The following is a 16,702-nucleotide window of genomic DNA, read 5'->3' on the forward strand; positions in this document are numbered from 1 at the left end:
AACACAAGACAGGTAAAGAGTAAATACAGTATCGGGTCCGCGTACACAACCATTTCTTTTTTGTTGTATCCAAGGGCGCAATTTCAAATATAATTTGCTTGCTCTGAAATACGTTGAGTTTTCTAGCATATGGAGTGGACAGACAGAAGTTGATGGTTGCACTTACATTGTCGTGTCCTTGTCTCTCTCCTGATTATCACTCTGACAAAGAAAATGTTTCTTCTTCAACTACCTCAAGTATCAAACAGAGTTCTTAGTACTTAATATGACCCCTTGAGAGCTAAAGAGGGTGAATTGGACTTGCTGCATATATGTCTAATTATTCCTACTTAGCAAGATCGCATGCAACCACAGGGGTCGAATAACTTGGAGGCACCTTATCAACGATTACTTAATAGGTAGCATTAGAAGTCGCACATCTCATTCTGCTTGTGACAATAAGAGTTGCTTAGTGAAGCCAAAGACTTACTTCATTAAAGTATAATGGTAGTATAGCTTGATTATGGAGATGAAGTCATTTTCATCAAACGGCAAAATGAGACCTCGAAACTTGACCTGCACTCAACCCTCCAATTAAAACTTCTAGTTGGCACAAGTATAACTGCAGTTTGGCACGAACGGGTCGAACCTGCCGTGCTTTCTGAAGATACTGAATCACGGCACATCGAACTTCACTGTCAGAGAGACATCCGGATAAAGGTGAAGGGCATTTGGATTGCCCTTTCCTTCACTGTCGTAGCCTAAAGTGCACGTATCTCAATTCACCGAAAGTATCGCGAAAATGATTTCCATATAAGAAAATGGATTATTGTCGGCTTCGCTCGTTAAGAAATATTCAAATCATACAATATCTAAACAAAGAGACTACCAACAAAAACCACTTACACGAATACCCCTTCTAAATCGACTAAACCGCAATATCAGTAAGTCTTGTTCGAGAAACTCCTAGTCTTTGAAGCCTGGATACCAAAGACAGCCGTGTGCCGGTTTAACATGTCATACGGGGTTGTATCTTGCCGAACAGAGTACTCACAGTGTTAGAATCCAAGATGCCTCCCAAAGAACTTCCTCAATGGGTGAAGGACCATGAGGTAAGTGACTTGAATTAACCTGGTTTTGGTTTCAATATAGAAGCAGTCAAAGAGTCCTCGAATCACTCATCAGTTGTTCAGTATTCGGAACACACGTTGATGATCGGTTACAGGCTTCACTCAAAATCATGAAGAAGAAGGAGCCCTTCAAGCTTGTTGATCCAACAAATCCGCCTTGGCAAAATCAAGGAAGTGGCGGTGGAAGTAGTGGTGGTGGAAGTAGTGGAAGCGGCGGAGGTGGCGGCGGGAGTAGCAGCAACAGTGGTTGGGGTAGTAACAACTACAGCGGAAAGAAGATTTAAACACGCACGACTTCTTGAACTGGCGCACAACCCGGCGAACAAACCGCAACCATTGGCTCTGGTACCGTAGTTATAGCATGGCTACAAGTCAAGCAAGTTCTCGACTTGGGATTTAAAAACTAGCTTCCCAAAAATTTTATTTTTTATAGTTCATTGTAAATTACGTTTTCTCGCTGTGTATGTGTAAATGATGGATGGGTTCTGCTCAACAGCAAACGGCAAAATGATGAGCAGCACTCTTGGTACTGTATGGATGGACCTTAGCAAAGATGAAGTCTCCCTTTCTCCCTCCACTCGATACGAATCAAGCAAGCACACATAATCAGGTATGTCTCTTACTAGCTGATACGTTCTGAATGAGGCAGTTCCTTGCAACACGTCCGTTGTTGTAGCTTTCATCCGATGCTGTGTGTTCCCCTCTCAGATAATCAACACATGGGCAAAAACAATGTGTATTAGCCTAAGGTAGTTGCAGGGATAGGGGCAGGGGGCATATCAAGTGGGGGCTCCAGTCAGCCTGGCCAGGGCGTTCAAGCGGGGCATTCCACGGGCACGGACTCCACTGAAGCAGCCGGGTAAGCCCCCCAAGACCCCTAAAAATAAAGACCAACCCGCATCTGGAGTGGAGCGTCGTGCAAGCTCCCAGAGCCCAGAGCAAACAAGTTCGTCTAGGCTTATTCACACTCACCAGCTCCCCTCTCCTCCTCGCCCCTCACGACCAACGAGAGACCAACGAGAGACACGACATGTCCATGCACGCACCTCAGCCGCACGCAAGCTCAATCAAGACTAGCCGCCAAACCCTTCGCTTTCCACCCTTTCTATCGAATATTAGAGTCATGTCGCAGATGACGCCTGACGCCACGTTTTTTCTGTCCCCCTTTCATTCGCGACACTGCAGTTGCTGCCGTGAACAACTTCAACGCGACCATGACACCTCGTCCTGTCCGACGTCTCGCACCTTGAAGTGGCTTACTGTTCACCCCGCGCGTCTCGGGCGGCACGAGAATACTGTCTGATCCGGTACCCCTCTCGGAAGATCCACGGCTTTTCGGCAAGGCTACTGGCGAAACGACCAGTCGGCATCACTCTCTTCAAGTCGTAATCAACCGCGCAAGCGACGTCCCTGAAAACGCAACCTCGAGGCTCTCCCGCAAAATCGCATGTAGGCGGACCGATACGATTCCTCAGTGACTAACGAGAAGCCGCCATGTCGGCACTCCCTCCCGGCTGGGAGTGGGACTACGATGGCTCCCGCTGGTTCTATCGCTACAAACCCAACGGCCATGTCCAGTTCCATTTCCCCAAAGAAGGCGACGAGTTTCCCGACTTCATCGACGCCTTCTCCCCGGCGCCTGAGCTCGCCCCCGAAGAAAAGCTGGAAAGCCAGCAGCAGCTCAAGAGACGCACCACCACCCACGATGGCGATACGAAAACCAAAATGCGGGCGACCGGCGGGCCCATGGCCGAGTTTTCCACCTCTGCGAGCGCGTTCGGCGGCCCCAATGACGACGACGACAATGACGGCTTCTTCTTCCAGCCCGAGAACTTCATGTATCTGGGGCCCGGTGCTTATACCGATGTTAGCCCCTTCGTAGACGAGGATGAGCAAGAGGAAGCACCCCCGCCAAAGGGCAAGGGTGATGGCGGCGATAAGAATAGCAAACCACTGCGCGATGCTCCAGGCGAAAGGCAGGGCGTATCTCCCATACAAAGCGAGACGAACACGCCATCCGTCATCAACAGCGTTCTTGTCCATGAAGTAGCAGCCGTGGTGCCGGCGCCTTCGGCAGAGAAACCTCCCACCGAGCCAGCTCTTGCCATTAATACTCAGGACTTTCCCGCGTCCACCCAGACCATCCCCACTTCCCCAGGAGTTCCCATGCTGGACTCTGTTGAGCGGCCTCGCCCAGAACCCGCTGTTACGTATCAGGCGCCGTCATGGGATCCGGTTGGAATCATGGCCGAGATGGCCACAGAGCACACAGCGCCTGCGCATATTGAGACGCACCCGGACCCCGTCGAGATGGCCGACAATGCCGTTTTAGCGCCCATCGAAACGCACGTTGATGTCATCGGCATCGCTGAGTTGCCCGAATGGACCAGTCCCTCGGAACATAAGCCCTCAGGTCCATCAACCCATGAGCTCCTTCACCAGACAAACATGAGTGACAAAGCTCTGTATGGAGCCACTTTTGGAACGGGTTCGAGACCTCAGTCCTCGTCCCCTTCCAGTACGACGCAAACCTCCCCCAAGACAAAATCAGAAGCAGTGGCTGCCAAGCCTACTAGTGACCACTCACTTCCTCAGCAGGGGCCGCAGCAGGCCCAAAGCCCCCCACCGCATGTTAACAACGAGCCTTCGGACGTCAAGCAGAACACTTCAAAACCAGGGGAGAATCAGAACAAATACCAGGCCTACGTTCCCGGTTTGGTGAAAAGCGTGGCCCCGGAGCAATCAAGCAGAGAGCCCGACTTCAAGCGCCGAGAATCAAGCCAGTCATTGGCAAGGGAGGTGTCGCTGATGATGGGTCCGCGTTCAAAATTCGAGCATAGAAGCATGCCGTCGGTTCTTCAACCTCCACAAGTACCGCCAAAACATCCGATTCAGAGCGACCAACCCCTGACTCATCAACCCGCAACCCCAGCGTTGTTGTCAAGACCTCAAGACCCCTCAAAGGAGCCCGATATTGGCGCCGGTGTTGGCCAACCGTCAGGCCCAAGTGCGCAGGGCCCTTTACAACATATACCGTCAGTCCTGAAGCCAGCGAGGGGACTCGCACAGGGTCGGCCCCAACAGTCGCTACCTCTACAGCCTGCGTCTAGCCGGGAGCCGAGCCTCTCACAGCAGCCGTCGGCTCCTTCCACCTCGGCGCGAGATCCCTCTCACCCTGGAGGGCCCAACCGAGGCAGGGAAAAGCCAGTGCAGTACTCTGCTTTTCAACCAGGAATTCCACCTCAAGAAAAACCCCAGCCTTCTTTTGCTGATCGTGTCAATGCAATTCCACAGCCTGGCAAAGTCCCGCTTTCTCTTACCCCAGGCCCTGACCAACAGCGGTCTCTTGGCTTTCAACCTGTAGTTCAACGAATCGAATCAGCACCTGTCCAACCACCGACTAACCAGCAAAAACAACCATTTAGTCAATCCCGGGTTTCAGGAGATGGCTTCTCTCCTTCCTCGGGGAAGCCACCCCCGCCAGAGTTCTTGCAACGTCCTCGAGCGCAAAGCGATGTTCGCCAACAACAAGGTTCTAATGAACAAAGCCAACCACCACTAACGGCGTCTGCTTTACATGGATCGAGGTTTGAAACCCCGCAACATCTGCGTGCAATGCAAGGGCCGGCAGCGTTGGTTCCAGGTCCAAGGCACACCGGGACAAGTCCAGGGTCTGGCACCTCGCCTGATTCTGCATCTTCAGCCAGGCCAAACCGTTCATCTGGGCCCGGATCAGCCGTGGGTTTAGCACGAGAGAGCCCCCTGGTTGAGAATAGAGGCGCTCAATTTTCGGGTCCATCTCCATTGATGGCGCGTGGATTGGCTCGAGAAACATCATTTGCCTCGAGTGAAGTCTCGTCTCTTGGACCGCCATCGAGCAGCCAGTCAGAATTGGTCTTCCAAACACCTTCGCCACTAGAGACCGATGGAAGACGCCCATCGTCTGGTTTCTTTCGAGGAGTCGGTTTGGGTGCGCATTCATCACAGTCTGATGCTGGTTCTGTTGGTCAGAACCGAAGTCCATTGTCTGGCCAGGATACCATCATACGTCCCGCAGGCTCAAGACCAGCCTCGTTCTCAGGACCGTCGCCTACCACCGGTCAAACAGAAAATTTAGGGCCGACGAGCTTCGTTATAGGGCAAGGGCCTCCGTTAGTACCAAGGAAAATTCCGATACACTCAACTGGCAGCTCTCAGCCGATAGTGGACCACCATGTGCCCAGCACCGCCCATTCGCCTTCATCAAATCGCCGTCATTCTTTGCCTACAGGACAATTGGCAAGTAGTGCCGCCCAGTCAGCTTTGGAGCGGTCTCAAATGAATCCGAAGGAATCGATAGTCTCCGGCCTTGGCCAGCAACAGGTTCCACTCGATCCAGCACGGTGGGAAACAGGAGGGAACGGGCCAGTACAGGCTGCCCATAGTATTCCGAGGCCACATTCAGCTCATCCTCCTAGTATACACCCAGGGAGGCCCCAGGGGACCCCACCGGCAATGAATCCTCAGCCCGGAGCGCAGATGTTCTATCCGCCCCAGCAAGACCGCCAAACTGCGAAACAGCCACCCTCAGACCGCCCGCAGCGTCCCACTGTTACCCCCCCGACACAACAGCACTTTGGCCCAATGAGCCCCCAGACGCCGATGAGAACGGCCGGGCATCTCCTCCATCGTATTGAAGAACACAACGAAATTGAACATCCTGCGGAAAGCGCTCCGGTTGGCGCCGTGCCTCGACATTCCCATGACACTCGCCGCCATTCGCAAGGATCAAGTCAGGATTTTCCCTCTGCCTCTTCATACCCCTCGTCTGCCGAGTCTCCCAGCGGCTACAACGTAGACAAGATGATGAACCAAGCGGCCCGTCAGCAGCAACCAATGGCACATCCAAACATGCCGCAGCAGCAACCTCAATTGATGTCTTCGGCCGGCCAGCCCTCTCATCAAATCTATTCGCCAGTCGCGGGAAACCCGTTCCAACCTTACTCTCCCATCAATGTCGCTGGCTCGCCCCTGCAAAATGTTACACACCCGGACGGGGCACAGATGGGTATGCAGCCTCCAGCAAAGGACAAAGACAAAGGCGGCTGGCTGTCTAAGTTCAAGAAAAGCTCCAACAAGCCCACCGCAGTCCTCCATAAGCCACCGCCGCCGCAGCAGGCCTTCCCGGCAGCTGCGCAGCCTCCGCACATTGCACCTACGCACATTGCACCTACGCACGTTGCACCTCCGCTGCAAGGCCACGCACCATACAACCGACCGGCTAACGTCATGATGCCAAACGGAGGCCCTGAAGAGCAGGCTGACTATACGGCCATTGCCAGTCATCAAACTCTCCCCACATCCCAAAAGATAGCTCCCCTTGTCCCAAGCGTACCGACAGCACCTGTTGGCCAGGTTTCAGCTACAAGCAAAACCCAAGGCAAATCAGATCAATCATTGGGCGCTCAGAACGTAACAGTTCAAGGAAACCCGTCTTTGATCTTTTCAGGGCCACAGGCAAACCCAGTACTGGCAGTCCAGCAGTCGCAAAACACTGGAGATCGACCGGAACAGCGTCCGACAAGTGTGCCACCAAGCGGATTAAACTTACTAGTAGGGCCACCAAAGGACAATTCTGTTGACAATATGTCAGATGCCGCGTCAGTTTCGACCATGGATGTGTCCGAGGCTCAAGCGCAGCCAGTCCTGAAGCCGCAGCTGGTCACGGTGGAGAGACATGTTGAGGCTCAACCAAGACAGCAGCAGGGCCCGTCCCGCGGTGTTGGCTATCAAGCGCCTACCTCTCAACCGCCACCCGCAGGACGTCCGGATTACCATTCAAGGATTCCTGTAGATGACGAGCTTGCTGTTGCGCCGCTTTTCTCGAAGCCTCAAGCAAAACAGCCTGTCAGTGCTGCCTCGGCAAATGCACCCCCTGCCGTCCAGGACAAATGGGCCAAAAAGCCGGCGGTGGATTACTCCGGTGACGATTGGGGTGATGACCCTTGGGACTATCAATGAGTTGGTCGTCTTACAGCCAACAATATCGAATTCATTCATATTGGATGGGTGCTGCTCAGCCTGCATAGATGCATGTATGCAATATCGTATGCCTATCTTGACCTGGTTTGCTCAATGACCTGAAGCTCTACTTGTGGCGTACGGTGTCTCATCCGTGTTCGAATAGCTAATGAAGGGACTTTGTGTGGAGATATTTAACTATACGCTTAATCTAGATGTGCGGTAGCCACTTTGGAAACGGTGGCGAAACAGGTTTGCGAGCTGAGAGTCTGAGGCTGAAAAATAATCTAATAATCTGGCGAGGATGAATTTGAGATGGGTTTCAAGATGAATATACGTTGTTGAAAATCATATGCATGCTGCCAGATGTTTCTTTAACTACCTAGATTTTCCCATTATCAGTACGTTTGAAGGGCATATATGCAAACACCTTTGATTGTTCTGTCATGTGCGATTTGGATAGTCAACAGTCCTCAGGTAGGACTGCAACAGTAACATTTTCAACGATGAAGCCTGGGCATAAGAGCGAACCGGATGTTAACCATGTAAAAGAGGCTGGCCCGGATGGGCGTGTCTTCATAGAAGACAAGAGTTGACATAGATGGCATTTTTGTACCGAGAGTAGACATTCCTCCGTTTTAACTATTCACCGAGTCTCCACGGGCGAGTGGTTTGAATGCTGTGGCGCCGCAGAGCGGAGTCGCGCACACACCGCTCATAGATGGATGGTAGCTTCATCGCGAGACAGAACTTAAACTTGGGACAAAAGCCACCAAACAAAGAGATCATCTTCTGCGCCAGCGAAACTTTATTGTGTTTTGTGTACAATTGTGATTCAAATAATCAAAAACAATAGATAAATAAACCAACGGTGCTGCGAGATCGGTTATGTCGCAACTAATGGTAACACTTCTGCTACGCCACAATCAGTTTAACTTGGAAAGTTCAATCCAGAAATGAGCCAGTTGGCTCATACTTATACACAGAGAAATTGATACCAACTCAAGTGCTCACCAGCAAAAAGAGGCAGTTTGCGCGTATATGGGCGAGTCTAAACCCCCAAAGTGTATTGGCTTGGGGACTGCTTTGGTTCCTATCCTGACACGAGAATCCGGCGACGTTCAAAAAAGCATCTGCCATCCCTTGAACCATTCGGAAACTGGAAAGCTTCCTCACCAAGTCCCCTTGGTTTGAACCACATCTTCTCTTTTGAAACGGCCTTCGCCGTAATCGAATCCGCAAATTCTCAGGCGTTGTGGCGGTGTTGTCCAGTCTCTTTGCCCTTCCTTTAAAGCGGCTGCGAAGAATATAAAGACTTTGAGCCTTCGAGGTTCTTTTAATGAATACAGGAGTTCCCTTTTAATTGTCCCCGAGGGAGACCCGGTTATTGTCAGTCTTTATTCCATTGTCTCCATCTTTATTGTCGGCTTTCACCTCAAGAACTATTGTGAATAATTGGTGTGTTCATTGACAGTGGTTCAACATCACCAACTTTCAGAGTCATTGTTCGAAATGAGTCGGCAAATAAGTATTTATTATACCTGCCGACACAGTCTTGTCACCATCTCTGGCACACACCACTTTAGACTTGACATCGATTCGCTACATCTTAATAAGTATTCAGAAGCAAAAAGAAGAAGCAAAGGCAGCAGAAAAGAAAATCTCAACCCAAAAACCACAATGGCATCCCCAGAGCAACGCATTATCGACGCGCTGTTGGAGATTATGGACGATACATCTTCGAGCTGGCACGAGATGCAAATGGCAACACTGGAGGCCCTCAGCGTAATCGGTGCAGATGTCGCAAGAGAGAACGCACAGGCAGGTGCGCAGGCCAACCAAGGTCAAGGGTCGCAGTACCAACCTCAGTACCAACCCCAGTACCATCAGCAGTTTCACCTGCCGCAACTGCCTCATCAGCCTCAACTTCAACTGCCGCAACTGCCTCAACAACCTCCAGCTCGCCACCCGCTTCCCGCCAGTGCTCCACACCCGCTTCCCGCCATTGCTTCAGCACCTGCGAGGGCTCGTGGTCACGATGAGGACGGCAATGATTTGCGAAACTTCTTGTGCCCTTTTCCAGGCTGTAACCGCCGGTTCCAGCACAAGACAAGTCGAACCAGGGTAAGTCATGGTATTCAGTTCTAGTGCATTTACATGGATTGCTAACTGAGTTTAAATAGCACTACAAGATTAACCACCCCGGCCTGCCGGTTCCTCCCGAAAACGATGCGTAGTAATCTCGGATCTAGACTTTTACCCAGTGCTGATGGTTGTTAAATCTACCGCTAACTATTGCCAAAGGACAGACATCACATTTGGAGATGCGAGCTTCCGGCGAGCTCGATGAATGAGCAGAACGAGCGGCTGGCCCGCGGAGCTCAAGTTTTAACCAGCACATGATACACATGGGGATAGGATCGGAAATGATGGAGGGTTCGGCTAGGTTTATAGGCGCTCTTCTTTATTTAAAATAAGAAACTTCTTGTCCGCGGGAATCCATGTTTTCGCTTGCAAATGCCCCCCGCACTGACCTCGATAACTGTCAAACCTTGGCGATATTGCCGGGATTCCCCATTCCTTAAATGGACAGCCTCGATGCGACGGTGTAGAACCGAGGGCGGCATTTTTCTGGTCCAAGGACTCGAACCACTTTGGCGGGCCATATGCAGCTGGTAAGCTAGGCCAGGGCGACGACTGCCTGCAAACATCGGCGAGGAGCGAGGCACATTCTGTCGGTGAATGCAGCATCGATGCCCAACTAGGGAGGCCCTCAGGCCATATCGCACGGCTCACAACGGAACAGTACTATCCTCCTGGCCTATCATAATGTTGATGTTGTTGGACCTCAAGTAATCGTGGCCCAAGATATGGCCGGCTGCATTAGGCTGCAGTGCGAATCATGCCAGCCGGAATCGTGTCGGTATCGTGCATGTCAGCCTACTCTATCTGCTACATGACCAGTCAGGCGAGGGACAAACAAAATGACATGATAAGCAGTTGGCTATGGAGATTGCCAATAGATCGGTCAGCTCGGGGGGGCTTGATGGATTGCGAACGCAAGATGTAGGAAATATCTTCTTCATGCCTATCGTTAGACGAAGTTCAATGGAGCATTTATGAAGCCCGATTTAGAGTTCTGCTCCCACGTGTCCGTGTGACAAAGTAATAAGCTTGAATATTAAGCATTGGAGCTCTGTCGACCATCAGACGAAATAGGCTCGCACACGTGGATGGGGTCCACGGCGCCTGTGCATCTGTGTTTGTGTCCCGATATTTCGGCAGATTTTATCTGGCTCTCAAAGATGGTCCATGCACGACATGGTGCAAGTCATTCGTCAGTGGTGAGACAAGCATCGCGAATGTACCTACCAAGCTCACGGGTTGGGGGATCTACAGGGGTTATCTAGGATAGCATCGAGTCGAACGGGACCGAGGGAGCTCGCCTCATAGCCGATTCGACAAAAGAAGCTCAAAACTAATACCGAAACAACGAGGCCAGCTAGTCAGGGGGTTGAAGTTGTCTCTCAACGCCTCTCAAAGCATGCGCCGGCACAATTAAGCGCCATTGTCAAGCCGAGACCAGCTTCTGTCGGTTTTCGCATCGAACAACAGGCGGTTAACATCCCAGGACGGCTTGGTAAAAATGCATATTCGGGGGCTGCCGACGGTAAGTATCGAGAATATGTCTGCAGAGCTTACGGATGAAGCGGGCATGAAAGTTGGTGCGTCTCCATGGCACGGGGATGTCGAATCATCAGTCAGCACATATCAAACCCTTCCAGGAGTTACTTTAGCCGAGTTTCTTGGCCGCAGATTACACATCGTATCTTCAATAGTATCATGTCTGGCGTAGGTGATATGCAGTAGTTGTGATGCCGTGGAACAGAGGCTGTCATTTACACCCGGCCGTTCTCCACCGGAAGTGATGTCTAGCGTCAGAGCAAATGCTTAGCTACTCTAGAAGAGTAGAGCACAACTGAAAATTGGTACGATCACCGAATTTGTCTTTCAAAGAAAGATTCCTAGGGGTAGGTTTAAAGCTTCGGAAGTCCCCGTCCAAGTCTTTTGACAAAGCAGAAAGTAGAGAATGGCAAGAAAGGGACGGCAAGTTTCAGAGCTGAGTCAATGTGAGAATATGTCGTAATGTATACTTCCAAAGGGTTTAAAAAGTGTTGCGGGTCTATCCCCAAAGAACAAAGGTTTCTCCCCTGTCGCAGGTGAGGTTGTTTAAACCTGAGTCCCCAGTCTCAGAGATGGGGACGATCGCCTACGAGATACGATTGCCACCTCGGATCACCCCGCGTGGCAGGGGGATAGCAACACCCGTAAAATGTCTGTGTACCAACGCAACACTGAGTCTCAACAAAATTGTGGCTTTGAGACATCAACGGGCGGGAACGAGGCGACATGGTCGTTGAACCAATGATTCCGTATCTCAAGTCAAGCCATGCCGGGTCCTGCTCGTCCGGACTTCCCCACGGACCATCCCGGACCCGAGATTTTAACCTAACCCCACTATTCGGCTCCCTGGCAATAAACTTCTCTGCATCAACCTTGGCTTGAACAACGTTGAAACTGAAGGCGCTGCTCTAAGTAGCCAGACGGGAGCCATGCTCAGCCAGTCTGTTCATCCCGTCTCGTGAACTTGGCGTCATCCGATGTGCGTCCAGTGGCACCCAAACTGGCGTCTAATCTAGTCCGATCTGGGCTCGAATGTGGCCAGACAGGGTACGAGTAGACCAGCTCTCAGCTCGTGCGGACATGCCATTGATGATCTCCTCCTCGAGGGGAAATGTCTGCCAGCACGGTATCCATCACTGCCGCTTAAGTCATTCGCTGGCTGCAAGCCTCATTTTTCACCGCGCACTAATTTCAACGCCAATTTGACAGCTTACTGGTCAGCGAAGCAGGCAGCCACATTACCTAACATTGTGTGAGTGATTACCTCTCCCCCACTATGCGTACCCGCGCGCTCCTGGCCCATGGTTCGGTCAATGCATGCTTGTGAGACTACTTCGATTTGCCAGTTTGAAATTCTCGAAAGGAAACTTGCTTTGATACCATTGGGGCTCTCTTGACTACGATAACCATGCTTGCGCTACATTCGTCTTTATTATCACCGTGGAAAAGCGAAGAGGCCAGCAGATTTAAGCTACGGGATTGCATGGGTCCGTCATTGCTTAGTCCTTATCGAAGTGCACCTATGTACGCGAGGATGGTGTCAAATCACGATGCGAGGCTATCTTTCTAAGCGACGCAGATTGACTCCTACCCCTGCTATCCACCCTGCGGGTTTGCCACGGGGTCATTTCCATCAGGGATTCTCAGACATGCTCCTCCATGTTGAATCAGTTCAAGTATTGGTCAAAGTCCCTTTCGATAAGCTGCTCTAGTCCCAAGCAGTGGAAGATCGAGTTCAGTCGTCCGTCTGCCTGGCCACTAAAGTGGGAACCCGGTTGTGATTTTTGTGCATTTGGAGCAAGTCCGTGCCCTGCACTACATCTAAACGGTTGAAAGGTATCATTATCGTGCGGAACGCTTTTCCGGCGACCCTTGTACATGACATGCACGAGTTTCCCCGGTCGACAGCTTGATTCCCGGCAGATGTCGTAGACCTTATGCCCGTAATAAGTAGCCCATGCCCTGAAGCCACACACCACGTCTCGCGTCTTGTGCAACGTTCAGACGCATGCCACTCACTGTCTGGATATCTGCGCTGACTAGGGTAGCGACTTTCGTCTTCTTGCCGCCGCAGTTTTGTGAGTCTCGTTATTCTCAAACAAGGCGACTAAACACGGAAGGCCCTAACCCCTTAAGCTGTAGGTATTTTCTCAGCCTCACACGCAACATCGAAGATCAACCGGCCCACTATATGTACCTGCTCTATTCCTCCTTTCAGGTTCCCATAATCTTCACAAGATTTTCCACAGCCCATCGCCTCTACACAAAGTGCTATCACCTTCGAGTATGGAGAGCTTCGCTCTTGTAATTTTCTACCTAGGCATCCTGGTGGTGCCAGGTTTTCTGTTCTCATCCTTACGCCGCTTCACAAAATGGACCCGCAAAACATCTGTCGATGGCAAACCAGCCAAGAAGATCGCCAAGTTTCCGGGTCCCAAGCAATACCCTGTCGTCGGTCGCGTCCATGACCTGCCGAGGTTCGCCATGTGGCTCAAGCTCAAGGAATGGGCCGACGAGTTCGGCCCCATCTATCAGACCAGCATGCTGGGCCAGAAGTTTGTCATCATTTCCGACGAAGAAATGGCAGCGGAACTCCTGATCAAAAACGGCAACAACTTTGCTGGCCGACCCCAGATTCGGGCCCTCATCGACCATAAGCTTGGCCCGGCCTACTCGGCCTTGATGGACCGTCACGGTAAGCGATCGGCATAATCAAATAGCCACTCCCCGCAATACAGCTCAAAACTAATCAAGCTTTATTGTTAGACACTTGGAAATATCAAAGAAAATGGGTCCATGCCGCCATGGCCGCCGCTCACCAGCACCACTTTTACGGCCACATCGAAAATGAGGTCAAACGGTGGCTGGTGACATTGCTTCTTGACCCCGGAAAGTTCCACGGGAACACTAGAGAGCTAACCGGCCGCATCATCAGTCGTCTCGCTTGGGACGATTCTGCGCAGGGCAAAGCATACGGTGACAGCGCCATCGAAACGTTGACACAGATGTCCATCTCAGGGCCCATAATTAACACCATGACCCCGTTGTGGGACCTTGCAGACCTCGTTCGCTATAATCCATGGCGCAACTTTGAAGTCGAGCGAGAGAAGAACCAGCGTGCTTGGTGGCTGCGCTCGTTCCGTCTAGCCAAGGCCCGGTATCGCAAGGGTGAACTGCCCTCAGACACGTGGACCAGCCGGTATTTTGAGCAGCTGCAGAAGGGTGGCAACGATACGCTCGAGCAGAGCGACAAGGACGAGGACTTTGCAGCATGCATGCTTGGGTTCCAGTGCCTCGTGGGAGTGGTAACCATTTCTGGGCCCTTGCAGTTCTTCTTGATGTGCATGGCGCTTCACCCTGAATGGCTGAAGAAATGCCAAGATGAGATCGACAGCGTCTGCGGGGACAGAATGCCAACCCGTGATGACTTCGCCGAGCTTCCAACTGTAAGGGCTTGTTTGAAGGAGACTCTTCGATGGAGATCTGGCGTCCCTCTCGGTAAGTAATATTCGGAAGCCTACCATGACGAGTTAGTGAACAGTGAAAATTGACAAAGTTTTTTTTAGGGGTTCCTCACCAATGCGAAAAGGACTCTGAGTTCCAGGGTGTCAAGATCGAGACGGGCACTATCATCTTGGCTTGTGAATGGTATTTAACCACCCAGTTCCGCTCATAAAACAGTTGCTCACAGGGATGTATTGCAGGAATATCAATCGTGTCCCGGAAAAATACCCTGACCCAGAGAACTACCGTCCGGATCGCTATCTGGACAAGAGCTTTCCTACTTACCAGGAGCCCCTTAGCCGCTACCCGAACTTCCGTGATGGTGTAGGCATGCATACTTTTGGCTGGGGCCGCCGAACGTGTCTTGGACAGAATCTCGTCGACGACGAAATGTTTGTCGCCGGGGCGGGTGTGTGTTGGGCTTTCGACATGGCGCTGAAGAAGTGCCCTGCCACGGGCAAAGATGTGACTTTTGACACGCAGGCGACGAACTCGAATGTCATTCTCGAGCCGCTGCCTTTCCCCATGCAATTCAAGATTAGGAGCCCGGAGAGAGCTCAGGTTGTCTTGGAGGGATATAACGAAGTCAGGGACAGTTTGAAGGTTTAGGTATGAGGATCCAAATTTCCGATTAACAACAATACACCATCTGCTTGGAACGTGATACCGGTACAGGTATTTGTATCATGTAATTTGACGAAGGTATTTCATTAGAGCCCATGCAAATCAGAGGCAAGGGAGGGAACAGCCGGTTTTCATTATGATATGTCATGGCCATTTCATGTTGTCGCTATTTCGGTACTACTTCTTTCTGTAGACATCTCCAGTCCTTTCAATTTCGAAATCGACGTCCTTTCCTCGGCCTTCCTTCTCGTACTGTCTAACCAGAGGCACCACGTCTCTTCCAAACTGCTCAATCTCCTCATCATAATGCAGGAATGCTGTCAATATGAGGTGGACACCGAGGCTCTTGAGCAAAACCAATCGCTCTGCTACTTGTTCTTTTGTTCCAATAAGCTTCGTCTTGAACCCGTCGTTGTATTGAACCAAGTCATCGAACTTGCTGTCAGCCCACATGCCCGTCTTGTTGGAGGTACTGGCGCCAGCCTGTTGGACTGAGCTGCGAAAGGCTTCGACGGCCTCCTTGTCTGCCTTCCCCTGGATCTCTTGCAGCACACGAACGGCCTCCTCTTCGGTCTCACGCACGATGACAAAGCCGTTCACGGCAAAACGTACGTGCTTCTCACGGCCAACCTTTGCAGCGCGGGCTTTGACATCCTCAATCTGGGCTCGGAATCCGTCAAGATCATTGCCGTTCATGAAGTACCAGTCGCTGACCTCAGCGCCGTTGGTCCTGGCATCGTCGCTGTTGCCGCCCTGGAAGATCTCTGGGTGGGGCTTCTGAAGCGGCTTGGGGCTGAGTTTATAGTCCCTGTAGCGATAGAAATCGCCCGCAAAAGTAAACCCTGTGTCTTCTGGCGCTGTCCAAATGCCCTTAAGGCAGCGGATGAACTCATTGCTTCGTCGGTAGCGCTCAGCGTGCTCGAGCCACCATTCGCCGATGGCGGTGAACTCGGCCTTGAACCAGCCGCTGACAACGTTTACAGCGATGCGGCCATTGCTGTAGTGATCAATGCTGGCGATCTGCTTTGCAACTGTCGTAGGGTTCCAAGGACCTGGAAGAATGGCTGCGATGATTTTGATAGTGTCTGTCGCTTGGAGAATGGCCTGAGAGAATGAAACAGATTCATGCTGATTGGCGGCACCATATCCAGATGTGAAGCGGATTTGAGTGAGGCCGTATTCAATACCGGCCTTTTCTGCTGCTTTGGCATACTTGATGTTGCTTGCCAAATCCCAATTTGTCCTTTGAGGGATTTTACTGATGATCAGACCACCTGAGACGTTCGGCACCCAGTACCTAAAAGATAGTCAGATGCTTGATATGATGAGTTTATGTATGCTACATACGAGAAAAGCAATCGTTCCGGATCCGTGTTGAGAGGGTGCGGCTGGGCTGACATCGTGACTGGCGTAAAGATGGATAGATGGATCAGGAGTCGACGGACGAGGGTGAAGAATATTACTCGGGCAAGCTTAAAAGAAGTTCGTTTTAAATGGGTTTTCTTCCAGGATTGCTACTATTGTATTTGGATAGTAGGGATGGGCCGTCATGTGGAATAAAGAGAAGAAAGGAGAGGGGGAAGGATAAAACGATCGGTTCAGCGGCTGCCAAAGTATTGGGACCGTCTCGCGAGTACCTCTCAAAGTTGTGATTGACGCGACAGAAAGCTGATAATTGAGATCAGCTACGAATAATATCGCACAACCTTGCTCGATCATCAACTAGCTCAGAACTAGTTACGCGGCAGTCGATATTCTTCCAGCATTAGCATGTGAAATAA

At 51.3% G+C, this 16,702-nt stretch overlaps 4 protein-coding genes across 4 annotated transcripts; 3 read left to right on the plus strand and 1 right to left on the minus strand.

Annotated features, from left to right (window-relative positions):
• Nucleotides 1–2,603: 2,603 nt before the first annotated feature.
• On the plus strand, nucleotides 2,604–7,109 carry EsH8_III_000352 (uncharacterized protein; the record flags this gene model as incomplete). Its single annotated transcript, XM_083262077.1, has 1 exon — nucleotides 2,604–7,109. One exon carries the CDS (start codon nucleotides 2,604–2,606, stop codon nucleotides 7,107–7,109), a length of 4,506 nt encoding a protein of 1,501 aa, XP_083122564.1.
• Nucleotides 7,110–8,789: 1,680 nt separating this feature from the next.
• EsH8_III_000353 (uncharacterized protein) lies at nucleotides 8,790–9,346 on the plus strand (the record flags this gene model as incomplete). The annotated part of the gene is made up of 2 exons (XM_083262078.1): nucleotides 8,790–9,233; nucleotides 9,293–9,346. 2 exons carry the CDS (start codon nucleotides 8,790–8,792, stop codon nucleotides 9,344–9,346), a joined length of 498 nt encoding a protein of 165 aa, XP_083122565.1.
• A 3,733-nt stretch (nucleotides 9,347–13,079) lies between these two features.
• EsH8_III_000354 (uncharacterized protein) lies at nucleotides 13,080–14,906 on the plus strand (the record flags this gene model as incomplete). The annotated part of the gene is made up of 4 exons (XM_083262079.1): nucleotides 13,080–13,488; nucleotides 13,560–14,291; nucleotides 14,360–14,441; nucleotides 14,498–14,906. The coding sequence occupies 4 exons, from the start codon at nucleotides 13,080–13,082 to the stop codon at nucleotides 14,904–14,906; spliced, it is 1,632 nt and encodes a 543-aa protein (XP_083122566.1).
• Nucleotides 14,907–15,098: 192 nt separating this feature from the next.
• On the minus strand, nucleotides 15,099–16,321 carry EsH8_III_000355 (uncharacterized protein; the record flags this gene model as incomplete). The annotated part of the gene is made up of 2 exons (XM_083262080.1): nucleotides 15,099–16,218; nucleotides 16,269–16,321. 2 exons carry the CDS (start codon nucleotides 16,319–16,321, stop codon nucleotides 15,099–15,101), a joined length of 1,173 nt encoding a protein of 390 aa, XP_083122567.1.
• Nucleotides 16,322–16,702: the final 381 nt, after the last annotated feature.

This window comes from Colletotrichum jinshuiense, chromosome 3 (assembly GCF_051148585.1).
Source record: "Colletotrichum jinshuiense chromosome 3, complete sequence".
Lineage (NCBI taxonomy): Eukaryota > Fungi > Ascomycota > Sordariomycetes > Glomerellales > Glomerellaceae > Colletotrichum > Colletotrichum jinshuiense.